The 19,052-nt window shown below is 47.3% G+C and overlaps 1 protein-coding gene across 1 annotated transcript in view; it reads right to left on the minus strand.

The window, feature by feature from the left end:
• The window catches only part of ANKHD1 (ankyrin repeat and KH domain containing 1), a 195,988-nt gene that overhangs the window by 5,413 nt on the left and 171,523 nt on the right, over nt 1–19,052 (minus strand). The window contains exons 30-34 of the mRNA XM_065410006.1: nt 17,284–18,899; nt 10,472–10,645; nt 8,716–8,967; nt 8,157–8,219; nt 6,362–6,537 (exon numbers count right to left, since the gene is read on the minus strand). Of these exons, the coding sequence (XP_065266078.1) occupies nt 6,362–6,537; nt 8,157–8,219; nt 8,716–8,967; nt 10,472–10,645; nt 17,284–18,899 (2,281 nt within the window). The remainder of the gene's footprint in view (nt 1–6,361; nt 6,538–8,156; nt 8,220–8,715; nt 8,968–10,471; nt 10,646–17,283; nt 18,900–19,052) is intronic.

Genomic DNA, 19,052 nt, shown 5'->3' on the forward strand with positions numbered 1-19,052 from the left:
GAGTGCTTGTTCACGTCCATTCCACATTAGGTGACTCACAAGCTTACCATTGGAGGAGGGTAGGAGTCAAGGAATAACTGATTGAAGCACCGCCCTGCCGACCATAGCGTCATCTCTGGTCTGATGGTGGATCGCGTAATGGGCTGTGAAGGTATGAACCTACGACCAGGTGGCTGCCTTGCAGATCTCCTGAAGCGGGACCTGCGCCAAGAAGGCCGTCGAGGACGCTTGGGCCCGAGTAGAGTGAGCCCGGATCGGAGGTGCAGGCACGTTGGCGAGCTCGTAGCACGTGCGTATGCAAAGCATGATCCACGCCGACAGGCGTTGCGTTGAAATAGGCTGGCCCTTCATCCGTTCCGCAATGGCCACGAATAGCTGAGTCGATTTGCGGAAAGGCCTGGTACGGTCCAGATAGAAAGCCAACGCCCGCCGCACATCGAGGGTATGCAGGCTACGATGGCGAGGGTCCGTATGGGGCTTGGGGAAGAACACCGGCAAACAGATGTCCTGCCCCGTGTGAAAACTCGTGACCACCTTAGGGAGGAACTTAGGGTGAGGCCTGAGTTGCACCTTATCCTTATAAAAAACAGTATACGGAGGTTCTGAGGTGAGGGCCCTCAGCTCCGACACCCTCCTAGCCGAGGTGACAGCCACGAGGAACGCGACCTTCCAGGAAAGGTGCATGAGGGAGCAAGAGGCCAGGGGTTCAAAGGGGGGCCCCATGAGTTTAGTGAGGACCAGGTTGAGGTCCCACGGGGGTATAGGTGGGCGAGCGTAGGGGAACATCCTATCCAGCCCCTTGAGGAATCGGACCACCGTAGGGTTGGAGAACACGGACAGCCCCAATTCCCCCGGGTGAAACGCCGATATGGCGGCTAGATGCACCTTAATAGAAGCGGGGGCAAGGTCCTTGTGCCTAAGGCTCAGCAAGTAATCCAGAATCAGCGGTATCGAGGCCCGCAAGGGCTGGACGCGCTGAGACTCACACCAGAGGGAGAAGCGCTTCCACTTGGCCAGGTAGGTTGCCCTTGTGGAGGGTTTCCTACTACCCAGGAGGATTTGCTGGACCTCCCGGGAGCATCTGTGCTCCGCCTCATTTAGCCAGAGAGCAGCCATGCCGTGAGATGCAGCGATGGCAGGTTCGGGTGGAGTAGGCGACCTCGATCTTGTGTTATGAGGTCGTGATGGAGGGGGAGGGTTATCGGAGAGGCCACGGACAGCTCCAAGAGAGTTGTGAACCAGTGTTGACGAGGCCACGCCGGGGCGATGAGAATGACCTTCGCCCTGTCCCTGCGGGTCTTTAGAAGGACCCTGTGGATGAGTGGGAACGGGGGGAAGGCATATCGCAGGCTCCCTCCCCACGGGATTGCAAAGGCGTCCGCCAGAGAACCCGGACTGCGGTTCTGGAAGGAACAAAACTGTGGGCACTGGCTGTTGTCCATGGTGGCAAACAGATCCACCTGGGGAAACCCCCACCTCAGGAAGATTGACCGGAGGATGTCCCGCCTCAGCCTCCACTCGTGCGTGAGATAGGACCGGCTGAGGTGGTCCGCCAATCCGTTCTGGACCCCGGGGAGATATGCAGCCCGGAGGTGTACTGAATGGGCTATACAGAAGTCCCAGAGGAGGAGCGCCTCGCGACAGAGGGGAGAGGATCGGGACCCGCCCTGCTTGTTTATGTAGAACATAGCGGTAGTGTTGTCCGTCAGAACTGACACGCCGTGCCCTCTTATGGTGGCGTGAAAGGTCTGGCAGGCGAGGCGAACCGCCCTCAGCTCCTTCAGGTTGATGTGAAGCGACTGTTCCTCCCTGGACCACAAGCCCTGAGTGCGTAGGTCCCCCAGGTGCGCCCCCCAACCCAGGTCCGACGCGTCTGTCACCAACGTCAGAACTGGTTGTGGGGCGGCGAACGGGACCCCCGCACAGACCTGCTGTTGGTCGAGCCACCAACAGAGGGCGTCCGAGACCCGAGCCGGGATCGTGACAACCATGTCTAATGGGTCGGTGTTGGGGCGATATACCTGGGCCAACCACAGCTGCAGAGGCCGGAGCCGGAGGCGGGCGTGTCCAACCACGTGGGTGCATGCCGCCATGTGCCCCAAGAGCTGTAAGCAACGTCTGGCCGTGGTCGTGGGGAATCTCTGGATGGAGGTCACAGCCTCCTGGATTGCCCGGAAACGAGATACGGGAAGGCTCGCCCTCGCCGCCACCGAGTCCAGGACCGCCCCTATGAATTCCAGTCTCTGTGTGGGGACTAGTGAGGACTTGGGCACATTGACCAACAGGCCGAGATCGCGGAACACTTGCAGCGCCAATGTCACGTGGGCATGAACCTCTGCCTCTGACCGGCCCGCCAGGAGCCAATCGTCTAGGTATGGGTAGACGCGCATCCGTCGTTTTCGAAGGAAGGCCGCCACCACGGACATGCATTTTGTGAAGACACGTGGGGCCGTTGCCAGGCCGAAGGGCAAGACCGTAAACTGAAAATGGCGCTGCTGGATAGTGAAGTGCAGGAACCGCCGGTGGGCCGGGCGGATAGCGATGTGAAAGTACGCGTCTTTCATATCGAGGGCAGCGTACCAATCCCCCGGATCCAGGGAAGGAATGATGGTACCGAGGGAGACCATACGGAAACGTGGTTTTTGCAAGTACCTGTTCAGCTTGCGAAGGTCCAGGATAGGACGGAGGCCCCCTTTTGCCTTGGGAATGAGGAAGTATCTGGAATAGAACCCTTTTCCTCTGAGGTCTGGAGGAACCTCTTCCACCGCCCCTACAGCGAGGAGGGTCCGTACCTCCTGCATAAGGGGTTGCTCGTGAGAGGGGTCCCTGAAGAGGGACGGGGGGGTGGGTGGGAGGGGGGGGGTGAGGAAAACTGGAGGGCATATCCTGACTCTACCGTGCGGCGGACCCAATGGTCTGATGTTATATGGGACCAGGCACGGGGAAAACGGGATAGGCGGTCCCTGAAACCCAGGGGAGGATCCGGGGAAGAGATCGGTACGCTGTCCTCGATCGCGTCTTCAAAATCCTTGTTTGTTGCCCGGCTGAGGCTTGCCGTTGTTATTGCCTTGGCCTTGACCTTGGTTAGGCGTATTGTTGCGCCTACGCCTATTGTCTCTGCCCCGCCTACGGTAAGGCTCGTGTCGAGGGCGAGGCTGGTATTGCCTCTGTGGAGGCTGTGGCTTAAAGGGTTTCCTCTGCGTCACGGGGGTATGCATCCCCAAGGACTTGAGGGTAGCCCGCGAATCTTTGAGGCCATGGAGCCGGGCATCAGTCTGCTCCGAAAACAACCCCGTCCCTTCAAACGGAAGGTCTTGGAGGGTGTTTTGCACCTCTGGAGGAAGACCAGACGCTTGCAACCACGCTGAACGTCTCATCACCACTCCGGACGCGATAGTCCTGGCAGCCGCATCGGCCGAGTCGAGCGAGGCCTGCAATGAAGTCTTGGCCACCGCCTTTCCCTCGTCCACAATGGCCGCAAACTCGGGCTGCGACCCCTGAGGTAGGGCCTCCTTGAATTTGGACACCGACGCCCAGGAGTTAAAGTTATGTCTGTTGAGGATCGCCTGCTGGTTCGCGATCCGCAACTGGAGGCCTCCCGACGAGTAGACCTTCCTGCCGAAGAGGTCTAATCGTTTCGCCTCCTTGGCCTTGGGGGCCGGGGCCTGCTGGCCATGCCGCTCCTTTTCGTTGACCGCCGAAACTACCAGCGAACAAGGGGCCGGATGGGAGAAGAGGAAGTCAAACCCCCTGGATGGGGCAAAGTACTTCCTCTCGACGCCCCGTGCGGTCGGCGCAGAGGAGGCTGGCGTCTGCCACACAGTCTTATAGTTCGACTGTACGGTCTTTATCAATGGAAGAGCAATCCTGGAGGGACCCTCCGGGCTGAGAATGTCTACCATGGGGTCCTCCTGCTCGACCGTCTCCTCCGCCTGCAGCCCCAAGTTGAGGGCCACCCGGCGGAGCAGGTCCTGGTGTGCCCGGTGGTCAATCGGGGGAGGGCCGGACACTGTTGTGCCCGCCACGGCTTCATCTGGTGAGGAGGAGGAGGTCATGGCTTTTTGAGCGTCCTCGTCCTCCTGTAAGTCCTCCTCAGCGGGCTGACCCTCCGGGGTGCGACCCCTGCCCTGGGCCACGGACGGTGCCTGGCTCGGTGCCGAGTCCGCCCTCTCGGCCTCAGGCGGTCTGGAGACCGTAGCCTCCGCACGGGAGGTGGGACGGTACCGTGGGGAGCGGGACCGGTCCCCCGAAGGGCCCGACCTCGAAGTTCTGGACGGCGGGCCTTGCTGGTGATAGGCCCACGGGGTCCAGAACGGCCACTGTCCCGGATGGCTTCAGTGCGGTTGCCAAGGGGTCTCGTGCCGTGTAGCGGAATGCCCTCTGCGATCGTATCTCGACCGCCCCGAGCTCACTTCCGACGCAAGCGACGGCGACCTGGAGGGCCACGGCGGTGCCGTGGAGCGGTGCCGTGGAGCGGTGCCGTCGGGACCGGGACCGTGAGTAGCGCCGTACCGATCTGGATCTGGAACGGTACCATTGGCCGCGGGACCGGGAACGGCTGCGGGAGGACGGTCTTGGGGTCCTCACCGTCGAAGCGCCCCGGTGCCTGCTCAGGCCGGGTTGCTGGGACGGTGCCTCGCTCGCGCCGGGGCCCTTCTGCGTGGAGGCCCGTTGCGCGGCGGGAAGCCGAGAGTCCACCGAGGCGGAGCTCGACCGGGACCGGCGCCGGGAGCGGTGCCGAGATGGCGACCGCGACGGGCGCATCATCGCCGGCTTGCCCTTGGAAGGCAGTCTCGGCGGAATGTCTTTGGCGCGGAGTGTACTGACGGAGGACAATTCAATGAGGTCCTTCGCCGCCTCAAATGTGTCCGGGGTGGAGGGCTGTTCCAACAGTTCCTCCAGCCCCTCCTCCTCACTCGACGCGCTTGTCCCGGGGCTCGACGGGCCTTTTGGCGCCGGAGCCACTGGTACCGGGACCTGTGCCGGGGCCGGCACGGCCTTGGGCGCACTAGCGGTCTTCGTAGGTGCCGCCTTCTTGTGCGGGGAGCGACCCCGGGCCTTGGGCTGGCTCTTGGGCTTGGCCGGCGAAGCAGACCGGTGCCGGGCGTGATCGCGCCGAGGCGGCACCGCAGGTTTAGTCTGCACCGCTTGCGTTGGGTCGCGGACCGATGCCGGGGCGCTTCGCACCGACGCTGACGGTGCCGTGGGAGCGGAGGGCTGTAACGCCATCTCCATGAGGAGCTGTTTTAGGCGAAAGTCTCTCTCTTTTTGAGTCCTGGGCTTAAAAGCCTTACAAATCTTACAGCGCTCCTCCTGGTGAGCTTCCCCCAGGCAACGGAGACACGACTCGTGCGGGTCGCTCACTGGCATGGGCCTGCGGCACGTGGCACAAGCCTTGAAGCCTTGGGCGTGCGGCATGCCCCGCCGCCCAGGGCCGGTGCCGGGGTTGACCAAACCCCTATCACCAAGAGTTTGGTTGGTCTTTGTAACAACTAAAAAACTACTTAACTCTAACACTTACTATAACAAAGAACTGATAACTACTGCTAATGACTATGCTAAGGGATACTCTCGAGATGAGAGAAGAGCTGTTCCAACGTCGCCACGGGCGGTAAGAAGGAACTGAGGGAGGGTCGGGCCAACAGGGGTATATATACGCTGGGGCGGGGCGCCGCTCTGGCGGGAAGGGAGACCCTGCGGGCCCGACGGGAGCCGCTGAGGGAAAAAGTTTCCGACGTTCGTGCACGCGGCGCGCGTACACCTAATGTGGAATGGACGTGAACAAGCACTCAAAGAAGAAATAAAAGTTTGAGAATCACTGTGCTAGAGCAAGGGTGTCCAACCTATGGCCCATGGGCCATACACGGCCCACCAGAGCATTTCATAAAGCCTGCAGCCTGCTTTAACACAATATACTAATGGCCGATTTATTAGAATTTTATCATGTTTACATCATTTTAGTTTACACAAGGGTGTAAACAGACAATGCTGTACATAGAAACAACCTATCTAAATACATACAAAACAAGCTGAACTTAAAATATAAATCAATACAGGTGACTTTACATCTTATTAAAATATGTACAATCTGTTTGGCCCACACAAGGTTGTGCTTATGTGTATGTGGCCCTCCCGTATAATAAGAATGGGCAATACTGCGCTACAGAACATTCAGAATTAAACAAATCTGAATGGACCAATGGCCTTGGCAAAGTTGCCTCAACTTGTTCCCGAGAAAGGGCTTTTAATGAAGTCTCTCTGGACAGCTCACTTCTGGAAATGCATTGTCAGACAAGTCATCTGCAGCCAGGCAAAACAACCCAGCTGCTTATAACAAATTCAACTTTCAAATATAACTTACTTTAGAAAAATCCACGAAGCTATTTGGCATAGGTTGGTGGAAAATGTTTGAGGGAGCCACGATTCCAGAATCATCTCTCTCCATTGGCTGATGCTGGGAAAATGTGCCTGGGTCTGATAATTGTTGATGCATTGGATGATTCCCCATTATAGGCTGAGACCAACCTGACAAGCCTTCTGGAAAGGAAGAGATTAAAAGTGGATGGTTATAAGCAATCGAGAACACTCTGGAATAAATCCATCAGCTGCACAGACCATCTCCACACATGTTAAGGATCTCAGAAAAAAGCACAACAATGCTGCAAAAACAAACTGGGGCATTGCTCTCAACAAATCACTTTTCAGACCTCCCCAAAACTCACTTGTATTCTACCCTCAGACCCCAATGACCTGTTATTAACAAAATATGCACACACGTCTCCTATCCTCAGCTTCACGGCTCTGCCTACATGGCCCTCTCACAAAGACAGTCTGTAGAAAGTACTGCCCATGTGAGGCCCCACTGCATGCAGACATTTTCTTCCCTTCCCATCACCCACTGAGTTAGGCACTTTAGCACATTCCATATCCATGGTAATGTAAGGTGAGAGGCTCCACAGAGTCACGCTTAGGGCAGGAGCTGGTAGGAGGTGAAAGGCAGAGAACTTTCTGAAGACTGAAGTGGGAGAAGATGGTGAAATCTGGAGACATGGGACTGGGCCTGATATCAATTTTCTTTCATTCTCCTATATTCCTGCACCAAATACCAAATGAATATTTCAGATGTCCCAAACACTGGGCTAAACTTTAATAGAACTGTGATCTATGAATATTGCCAATTTGTATGACAAGTTTATAACTTTAGTCTGAAAAACAGCCATGATGAGACACCAAGGTTAATGGGATAATGTCAGACCAAATTTGGACCAAAATTTAAGCCTCATTTAAAAAAATCCTAGCTTTACAAAATTTAAGACCATTAAAATTGTCATTTTATTTTGCTACATATACAATCCTTAAAATTCCTAATGAAAACAATCTGCAGCTCAAACAGTGCGCTTTGTGATTATCCGTAAGAACTTGAAAATGGAACTACCAAAAACTGAATATAAACCTTCAGCTATTTAGAAGTCACTTTTTTTTTTTTTTTTTTAAAGAAATTGCTGTTGCCTGGAACAGAACTTATTTCATATTATTCAAGAAGAGTTATGGAGGAGAAAAGTGTAAAAATTAAGGACCAACAGCACTCACTCTGAATGCCCCAGTTTTTATTTGCTTGTCATAACTATAACCTCATTTTTAAAAATAGTTTGAGTGACAAGCTACTAATTAATGAAATGCAACCACAGCTTTCAGACCGAGTTTTAAATTTGGAGACCAAATTTTGAGGAAAAGGTAAAGTAATTTTAGAATGAGAACAAATAATGCATTTCTGTTCAACAGATTTAACAGTATAGAAGATTTCAATCACTCTTTCAGAGATTATCTATTTACTGTGTACCTTTGCAGGATCTAAATCAGGTGAAAAATTCTATATTATGAGAGAAAATTGCAATGGTTCTAGCAAAACAGATTTGGCCTGAAGAAAATCAGAGTCAGTCATTACCCAATGAGGAACATTTTGGCAAAGCCCACCCTATCTCTATATCAAGAAATTCTTTAGAATCTTATGGGTGGGTTACAGATTATTTGGGGATCAATCATGAAAAACTTGGTCTGTCAGCTATAACATCAGAGGTATTTATCTCTTAAAATCCTGCAGAGTAGCTGAATAAATTAACAGAAAAGCAATCATGAAACAAAACCTAAAGAAATACCTCTGTTCTTCCGAGACTTGATCCCATCCCAGGTGGGATATTGAGGCTGTATTAACAGCCCATCTGTAAAGAAGAGTACGTTTCTGGATTTGTACCCACATAAAGTGTTGCAAATCAATCACTTCTTTTGCCCTAACCTTCCTTTCTAACTGTGGTCCTTATGGGTCAGTTCCTCAGTGAATGAAGAACTTAAAAGACTTCCCCAATATATTCCCTTAAAGGATCAGAATATGCACGTTTCTGAACTCTTCTCTCTCTATCCCTGCCAGCTCTCTGTTTGTGACATCCCCTTGATATTCCTTTTAGTTTCTGCCTTTAAAGTAATCTTACATGCAGTTGATAAAGTATATTTTGTTCTCTGGTGTAGAAGGGAAGATTTTTACATATGACTACCATGTATTACTCTATTACTTCAAATTTGATCCTTGAAAAGCATAAGTTTGGCGTTTTGTTTTCCCCCCTGATTAGTTCTCAGAATGTAGTAGTGTTCACCCTAAAATCTGAGGTTTGATTTTTTTTAAAACAGAAAGCTTACTTATTGTGTATGAGACTGACTTACCTGATACACTGTTAACTCCAAATGACCAGATACCACTATGTCCAACAGGAGCCGTAAAGTTAGTTCCTAAGGGGGTAGGAGTGACAGAACCTCCCTGCCGAATTCTAGCAAGCCTTTCCGTCCCAATAGGAGGTGGTACCTTTCGATCTTGACTTGTGCTACCTGCTTTTGGCTGGCCCAAGTTGGAAGGTGCAGAAGCAGCTGAAAGGGGTGAAGATGATCCCGATGAAACTGATGGAATAGGAGATTCACCTGGTGACAAAATATTTCTCTTGCTTTATTATACATGGAACACTTAAGTGATGTTAAATACCACAATTTCCCCTCTAAACTGCCAATCCGTATTCTGTAATGCAGATTATGAAAGGTAAGTTTATTGATTTATAATATTTTGGGGCTAGTGAGAGAACTGAGTTATTTGTGGCAGAATAGTCATTGCACTGATTGCTGTTTGGCCCACTGGAAAGATTCTTCACCAGTGATTTTGTATCTTAATTTAATTGCATAAATGGTTCCAACCACAGGACAGTCTGACATTTTCTAGATCTTCTTGTAAATATTTTAGATTTACTAGACAAGGACAAGAAAACTGGAAGACTGTATGAAGAGATCTGCAAATCTTGGCCTAAATTTTCCAGGCACTCAACTGGCCTTGTTTTCAGAGGTGCTGAGCATCCCCAACTCCCAGTGAGATATAGGCTCAGGGTGCGATTTCCCAAAAACACTCAAATGACTTGGAAGTGTAAGTTCCATTGACTTTCAGTGGGACTGCTCACAGGTGTTTTTGAAAACCCCACCCTTTGTTTTGGCACCCAAATTTATTTTGGCTTTTGTACTCAGGGAGTTGTCATCACTAAGATTCTGAATTGCAAAGATCCAAACTTCTCATGTGGCCACTCTCTCTCTCAGATTTGCTCCATAAAAGTCCTCACTGTCATTTCAGACAATTAAAAAAATTCAGTGAATTTTAAGATATATAAAATATTAATTGTAGAAGTCTCATTTTTAAAACCTTTAAAATAAAGCATAATTCAATCTGAGAAAGTCACGCCAATTTCATCTGAAGCAGTTTTACACTATAAGAAAGCTCCCCGCGTTGTGATCACACAAAAATTAAGCTTCTCTTCACAGAGCTTAAGGGTAAATCTACATTGCAAAATCAAACAAACAAAAACACGCACACACACACACACACACACACACACACCCAAAAACCCTGCAGCAGTGAGCCTCAGAAACTGTGTCAACTGAATTGGGCTCGGGTTACGGGGCTAAAAATCGCAGCGTAGACATTCTTGCTCAGGCTGGAGCCTGGCCTCTTAGCCCCACTCTCCCCTTGCTGCTTTTCAGAGACAAGATCCAGCCTGAGCCAGAATGTTTATATTGTTACTTTCAGTCCCATGGTGCAAGCTGGAGTCAGTTCACCTGGGCTCTGAAACTTGCTGCTGCGGGTCTTTTTTTTTTTTTTTTTTTTTTTTTTTGCAGTGTAGACATACCCCTAAGCCTCCTGAAGCTGTGTCAAGATAGGTAATACTAATGGAACCTATGGCATTTCACATAAGCTATCCATAAACATTTTTGTGATGCCATTTCACACATTTCCCACCTTTACTGAGGCTAAAAGCAATTACCAATAATAGTTTCTAAAGCCACTGGTTGCTTTCCCCTCAAAGTTGCAAATCAACTAGTAGCTAAAGACAATAACTAAAACACTGAAAATGTATAGATAATTAAGACAGACCCATGAAGTTCCTACATGAATTTGTAGCGCTCGTCCAAGGATGTGGTGAAAAATGCTGTCTGTTAAAGCTGGGAGTCCCAACAGGTGCTGGCCCTTGAAGATAAACCCGTTGTATGTTTGCTGAAAAACCTGTCAGAGGCGCTGAAGAGGCAGCTGAAGAGCCGTTGGATGGATCTAGAGAGGGTAAGCCTGAAATAAATGTAAAACTTATGAAATATACCTATTTGGAAAATAATTCACAGCACCATGAAGATTCACTGCTCCAAATACAATTTAAACTTAGTGTCCAGTCACCCTTTTCACGGGTATTTACAGGTGTAATGAGTTTTTGCAGGTTATAGGCTAAGGGAGAGTTACATACTGGTATATGTTTTTCCATCTTGCTCTTTGTCAGGATAACAGCTGTTATCACACAAAGCTCTACCTCAGGGTACTCTATTTTTTGTCAAGGACCAAATTTCTTAGTCAAGGTATAGCCAAGGTCCAGACTCCGGAGCAAAAAAAAAAAAAAAAAAAGACAAATAAAAAGATTTGGGGTCTGTTCAAAAGTGTCTGGTGGTCCAGATTTGGCCCGGCTATTGACTATCCCTGCTCTACCGTCACCTACCATGAGATATGAAGGCAAACCAAGACAAGCTTACCACAGAAGTAAATCCCAACTTACTCCTCAGTATAGAATTCTCCAGAGCTAACCAAGAATTACAATGTAAGTTGAAAACAATAAAAAAATTTGATGCAAGACAGACAGAAAATGATCCATTAGTACCAGGGCAGTAATTCATAATATATTTCTTGCCCATCCTACAGCTGGGTCCATAAGTAGAGCACACACAGTATTCCGTGCTCCAAAAAGTGGGGTTAGACTGATATTTGCATAGTGTGATGGTTGGAAGCAGTTTCTCAGCACAAGGCTGCATTCCAAATAGGAGCAAAACTGAGTCTCCTTTAAAACAACGGGCATGGGGAGTTGAATTTTCTTATCAAGCCAAGGCCTCGCCACCAAAATACCTTAAAGACCTTTATCATAGCTTGGTAATAAACAAATATGATAATAAATACAGGGAATCAGAGAGATTGTTTTGTTGTTGTTGGTTTCTGGAGCCTGTGGGAATCACAGCTGCCATTAGAGAAGGGGGCTGACAGAACTGTTGAGGGGCTCAAGGTAATAACCACAACCAGGATGAACTAAGGTCCTCCTTTCTGGAAGGACAGGGACAAAAATACCTAGTTATGGTAGTTAGAAAGGGGGTGGTGGTTGTTGGATAGGAGGGGACATGCACTACGTTTTCTTTCCTGTCCCTCTGACTTACCAGCCTCTTGGAAACATTCCTGGTTACCCTATTTCACCCTAGTTGGAACAGAAAAAAAATCCAACCAACCCAGAATCTCTGGTGTGTTGCTTTCAAAATGTTAGGTCCTGCTGCTGAATTTCTGCTTCAAGCATCTTAAGGCTTGCCTGCCATGCTTCACCTAAGCCTGGAGAACCAAGTAGCCAGGGACTACTGGCTTGGAGATTCTGCAAATCCAGCTCCTGCTGCTGAAGCACTGCAAACAAACAGATTAAGTTTGCCTGCCATAATATCGTACAGTGAGGGAGGCAGTGCATTATTGTGCAGCTGGGCTGTGTGCAGGAACCCCTTTCATCTACACTGGTCTGGAGGTATATATTGTCACCTGCATGGCCCCACAATATGCCAACATTTTTATGGCTGACCTGGAACAACGCTTCCTCAGCTCTCGTCCACTCATGCCCCTTCTCTACCTATGCTATATTGATGACATCTTCATCATCTGAACCCATGGGAAGGAGACTCTGGAAGAATTCCACCACGATTTCAATAGCTTCCACCCCACCATCAACCTCAGCCTGGACCAATCTACACGGGAGGTCCACTTCCTAGACACCACGGTAAAAATAAGTGACGGTCACGTTAACACCACCCTATACCGAAAACCCACCAACCGCTATGCCTGCCTTCATGCCTCCAGCTTCCATCCCAGCCACACCACACGATCCATTGTCTACAGCCAAGCGCTGAGGTATAACCGCATTTGCTCCAACCCCTCAGACAGAGACCAACACCTACAAGATCTTCACCAAGCATTCTCAAAACTACGATACCCACACGAGGAAATAAGGAAACAAATCAACAGAGCCAGACGTGTACCCAGAAGCCTCCTGCTGCAAGACAAGCCCAAGAAAGAAACCAACAGAACGCCACTGGCCATCACCTACAGTCCTCAGCTTAAACCTCTCCAACGCATCATCAGTGATCTACAACCCATCCTGGACAACGATCCCTCGCTTTCACAGGCCTTGGGAGGCAGGCCAGCCCTCGCCCACAGACAACCCACCAACCTTAAGCATATTCTCACCAGCAACCACACACCGCACCACAGTAACTCAGGAACCAATCCATGCAACAAACCTCGATGGCAACTTTGCCCACATATTTACACCAGTGACATCATCACAGGACCTAACCAGATCAGCCACAAAAATCACCGGTTCATTCACTTGCACGTCCCACTAATTTAATCATAGAATATCAGGGTTGGAAAGGACCTCAGGAGGTCATCTAGTCCAACCCCCTGATCAAAGCAGAACCAATCCCCAGACAGATTTTTGCCCCAGATCCTTAGATGGCCCCCTCAAGGATTGAACTCACAACCCTGAGTTTAGCAGGTCAATGCTCAAACCACTGAGCTATCCCTCCCCCCGCCATCATATGCCAGCAATGCCCCTCTGCTATGTACATCGGCCAAACTGGACAATCCCTACGTAAAAGGATAAATGGACACAAGTCGGATATTAGGAATGGCAATATACAAAAACCTGTAGGAGAACACTTCAACCTCCCTGGACACACAATAGCAGATTTAAAGGTAGCCATCCTGCAGCAAAAAAACTTCAGGACCAGACTCCAAAGAGAAACTGCTGAACTTCAGTTCATTTGCAAATTTGACACCATCAGCTCAGGATTAAACAAAGACTGTGAATGGCTAGCCAACTACAAAAGCAGTTTCTCCTCCCTTGGTGTTCACACCTCAACTGCTAGAAGAGGGCCTCATCCTCCCTGATTGAACTAACCTCGTTATCTCTAGACTGATTCTTGCCTGCATATTTATACCTGCCTCTGGAAATTTCCACCACATGCGTCTGACGCATTAATACTTCTATTAATACTTTGCCCCTGCAATAGTAGAGGAAAGAAGAACCATCTAATACCAATAAGGGCTGCTGTGGGCAACACACTAAGCAGCATACGAACTGGTTTTAGTCACCAACTTCCCACTTATGTATTTTGCTTGATTACTGCATCATACTTTGGAGGAATAGTAACATGCTTAAATTAGTGTCAAATTATGCCATTTCAAATGTGTTTCTCTGGCTGATTAGACAAGTTTGCATAATGAGGATCAGTAGCATGAGACTGTGTCCTGATGCTACATGAAAACTATGCTCAAAGTACAGTTTCTCAAGGCTCCAAGATACTTCTGTGTAGACTGTTTGCCAACTGCCAGGGTTAACTTAACCTGGATCATTGCTACTCCAGATCTCATGGAAGACCCTCAAAATCAGATTCACATTGTGAGGGCACCTGTTGTGTGTGGTTTCAAGGAATTGTGATGGTGTTACAGCTCAAGGTATGCCAGTTTACTGTAATGCATTTTAATCTAGCACAGACAGACTTGGTCCTCTAAAACGTAGAGGAAGCATAACGAGTGACTGAAATGGATTCCTTCTGGTTTTGTCTGGAGTCTTCTAAAAGGAGCATGCAAGTCTGTCTCCAATTCTGCTAACTGCCAGGACTAGCAGACATGAAAAGTGAAGGCAGGACAAAAAAAGACAGTTTTCCTGAATGGATCCAGAGCCATAACCCATGTCAGGGAACCACAAATATCTGGTAAGAAAGTGGGCAAATTGGGAATCTCTGCTTTCAATCTTAATTTTTGGTATCAGTGGACGGGGAGAAAAGTCCTCAAATTCTGCTTACAACATGAAGGTGCTTGTCAAAACTCCTACTTTAAGACTCAAACAAGTGAGGAACTTAACTGGGCTTTCTGCTGCAAACCAACTTATAAAAGTGAACTCCAAGAGACTAAGTTTGTGGAAATCCAAGTATTCCTAACTGTACCCCAAAGGTACAAAAGAACTCAAGTGAAAAAGAAACTTGGAGAACAAACCATTGCTCAATGTTACAGGTGCAATGTCATATCTAGCAGCCATTTTGATAAATCTCACCTTACTGGTACAATATATGAAGATACTGTATACTGGCCCACCAGCAAGGATTGCCAGACTGTCTAAAGCCCAGGGCTGCTGCACTCCACAGCACAGTATTGTAAGTCAGTAACAAATGGGACTTTTTGACTTAACAGAACTATGAGAAACCTGTAATTCAAGTATATGCCATCAGCCAAATAAGCTCCAATTTTGATAGACAGAAGAACACTCTTTCCTGTGTGGCTAACCTGTCCTTCAGCCTGAGGTAAGCACCCAAGAAGTACACCCCCACTTCATCCCAGGATAGATAAAAATGGATTTAAAACTGGATTTTTAATTAAAAATAAGCCTATTTAAAATTTGAAATTATGACAACCTATGCTAAGGCCTAAATTTACTCTAATCTACTAAAATAATTTAAATTAAATAAAAAAAGTTAAACAGTATCTATTTACTGCCAAAATTTTAAAGAAAGTCAAACCACTGAACTGGTGGACGCCACTGGCTAAACAACTGGAATGAGAGTTTGCTGAAATGCTAAACCAGCTTCTGTCAACACTTGCCTCTTCTGCAGGTACAGAGAAAATATTGTCTTCATTTCAGTTCAATGATTAGTTCACTCAAAGTTAAAAACCAATAGAAAATTGAAAAAAAAAAAAAAGAGTAGGAAAGCTTGTTTTCCAGTCTATGAATAAAAACTAGGTGTAAGGATAAGATCTACTAGTTTTAAAATCCTGAAGGACATAATGCAAGAAACAATCAGTTCAATTAACTAACTCCAGATACTTCCTTTGTTTAATAAATCTTAGTTTTAAATACAAAACATGTGTTGATAAAATGAGTTATTTTTGCATTTAGTTGAATTTGAATTCCCATCCAAACAGAACAAATCACAAATAAAAAAAAAAAAAATCTAGTAAACAAGAAATGCATTATTCACCATTTTCTAATGTAGTAAAGATTAAGAATCTGAATAAATGCAAATTACGCTATATAACTGCTTAAATAAACATGTACAGATGTGTATCCTGGTTTTCAAAATGCATATTTAGTGTAAAGGCTGTATTTAGTTGCAACTGAAAACATCTTAGGGCTTGTCTTCACGTACTTTAGTGAAGACACTACTACGCCAATGGGAAAGCTTCTCCTGTCAGCGTAGTTAATCCACCTCCTCGAGAGGTGGTAGCTGTGTGATACAGCACTGTCTACATGGGTGGTTAGGTTGGTATAATTACATCGCTCAGGGGTGTGCATTTTTCACATCCTGGAGCAACGCAGTTATACCGATATAGGTCTGTAGCCTAGACCTGGCCTTAATGGTTATCACCAATGAGAATAAACCTTTCTTTAGGAAAATAAAAAAAATACAAATGCAAAACATGTGAAGGAGTTTCATTTTCCTTTACAAGCATAATTGCCTTCAGAGCCATTCTAGGTATATAATCCATGGGATTTGAGTAATTTGACAGACTGTATTTACCACATCTTCCTGAACAATGGGTGGATGTCAACTTTGACCATCCATGAGAAAAGGAGGAGCTGCTAAAAAGGCAGAGTTTCTGGAGTCCATTGGAGCAGGACTGTTCTACTATTAGAGGACTGGATGAATGAGGTCAGACTACTCCAGCTATCGCAGTTCTAGCTGCATTTGGTTCTATTTGTTGTACTGGGAGCATAGAGCTCATACGCAGCCTAACTGCTTGTGCTCTTCAGAATGCAGCTAACTAGTTTAAATTTAAATATTTAAAAACTCTTTGAGACACCCTGGCAAACATTTTCTGACTTTTGATGTTAGACACCTAAAGAGAAGTGGCCTCGTTTCAGAAGTGCTGAGCACCCATAGTCCCATTTGAACTCAATGGGAATGTATCACTTGTGAAAATCTATTCACTTATTTAGGTGCCTAACTTCAGTATCCAAGTTTGGAAATTTTGGCCCAAAGTTTTAAAAGGGTTTGTGGGATGGTGCTGGGTGAAAGACTTGAAGAAAATTAACTTAGGAAAGCTGGGAAGTGAGGCTCTCTAGACACCTGTCTTCAAAATACAGTCTAATCTTCCGACATATAAACAAATCTGAAGAGCAATGAGGTGAGGGTAACATCCTCTATGTGTCTACTAGGTAAATGTCAGGGAAAAGGAAGGAGGACTGTCAAGCATTCAGTCCCTTACTAAGTCCCATATGATGATAATGTTAAGTGAGCAAGTTCAAAACACCAAGAGGACAGGGTTCCAACAAGATCCCCATCTCCTACTACGCTTGGTCTAGCACCATGACAATCCATCCTTCCTCCGGATGGAATCAATATTAAGACACCTGTGGGTGGAGTTTCAACAAGTGCCACAAGACCCTTACCTTCCTAAAAGAGCCAATGGTGGTTGCTTCTGCAGCATTACCAGTACCTGACAGGTCAGAGCTAGGAAAGAGAACTGGATGTGTATAATTTTAAATAGCTTTTGAAATTAAACTTGGCAAGTTCAGCTCTCAGGTTGGAGTTCTATGCATATTACCTTGTAAAATATTTCTGGAGCAATTTGAGAATAGGGTCAAAGACTAATGGCAGGATTGTCTCTATGCCAGAGTAGAAACTTTGTGGACTTACCTACAGGGCTGGTAGAAACTCTCTGGGAAGGTGGCCTGAATCCAGGAGCCTTGGAGTTATCAGGATGAACATTTTCTATGTGTCCAAGCACAGAGTTACTCAGAAAAGTAGACTGAACAGTGAAAGATGGGTCTGCTGCTGCTCGTGTGGATAGTGGACAGTCTCCCCATCCTTGGTTGGCTGGCACCTGGTTACTATCAAAAAGACTACTAAAGTGATTGAAAAGCGTTGCTGGCCCAAACGTAGGAGGCAATGATTTGTTTGCTGGGTTAATGTGCATCTGAGAACCGTTCATAACGTTCATGGCTGATGAAAGCTGCACTGCAGCAGGTGGACCTTGAGATGGCGTTAAAGGAACTGGATTTGTAACAAAAATAGACTGATGATCTTGATGTAGGTTTGCATTTGGTACCACTGAATAGAAAGAACCTCTAGGCTGCATTCTGTGAGAAACTCGAGGTGCTGGTACAGCTAACTGAGGTAAATTACTGTTGTCCTGATTATCTGCAGCAATTGATCTGGGTGAAGCTAAACTTAATGGAGTGGGTTCTGAGCTAGAGGAAAAAGGCATGGACACAGAAGAACTTATATCTGACATGCTGGTTGGCAGTATCTCATCTTGGACGTTATTTAGAGGTGCAGGGCTGCTAGATGGGCGAGTTTCTAGGACTCCTGGATTGCTGCTAGCAGATATATTGCAACTACTTGCAACCGAAGATGGTGCACACGTGTTTCCAGTAGGTTGGTCTGGTGTTGACACCTTCTCTTTGGGTGCTGAGATAGCTGAGAAAGAGTCCGTTTTAAGTGCAGAATGCTGTGTTTGTGGAACATTAGAGGGCAGAAATGCTGTGGGAACTTGCCCATTGTTTGCAGGTGCAGAGGAAGCAGAAGGCAGAGTGCTACAGGTGCTTGTCACAGTTGAGATTGCTGTTGCCACCGCACTTGTTTTCGGAACACAGGCGAACAACTGCTTTCTGACTGATGAGGGAGTCCGACTACTTGTTGCACAGAGCGGTTGGGTGGAAGCAACTACAGAAGAGACAGTAATAGGACAGCTAGCAGTAGCTAATCCAGTAGACTCTGTCTGTAAAATATTCCCATTCTGGTTACCTACACGACTTGAACTATTATGCTTTGGAGAGCTGTTTGTGCTGCTAGGATTAACTGGTCTCACTGGGAATGGTCCCCAAGTGTTCGGCGAAGGTGAAAAAGTTCCTCCAAACTGGGCCATAGGTAAGCGAGGGTGCCGAATCTGTTGCATAGTTTGGGCAGCCAGCAAGGCAAAATGAGGGTGGGAATAAGCTAAGGGCAGAGACACTGGAAAAGAAGAACGCACATTTGCTGGAACATTCTTGTTTAATTTGTTAGTGGGCTGGAAAGTAGAAAGTGTCGATGACTGCGATGTGACAAGAGGTGGTGCTCCGAGCGGAAAGGAGTTTTTGTTGGAAGCAGCTGCGGTACTGACTCCAGATGAAAAGTTTGCATGAATTGATTTGGTGTTTGGAGCAGGTGTTCTTATATGAGTTTTAGGAATTAAGTCTTCCAGTTCCTTGGCGGGATCTTGAATAAGGGCACTGATAAGTTGCACTGCATACCTTGTTGATTCCGTACCGCCCCTGAAATTAAAAACAAGTATTATTCTTCTCTCAGGAATGGAATTCTCACTTTGTGGCAACACTTCTTGAACTAAACAATTTCTTTTGGCTATATTAGTGCAGTACTTGATGGAACAGTCAAGAAGTTTTATTTCTTGATATTTGCTTTTTTTA

The sequence above is a fragment of the Emys orbicularis genome, chromosome 8 (genome assembly GCF_028017835.1).
Source record: "Emys orbicularis isolate rEmyOrb1 chromosome 8, rEmyOrb1.hap1, whole genome shotgun sequence".
NCBI lineage: Eukaryota > Metazoa > Chordata > Testudines > Emydidae > Emys > Emys orbicularis.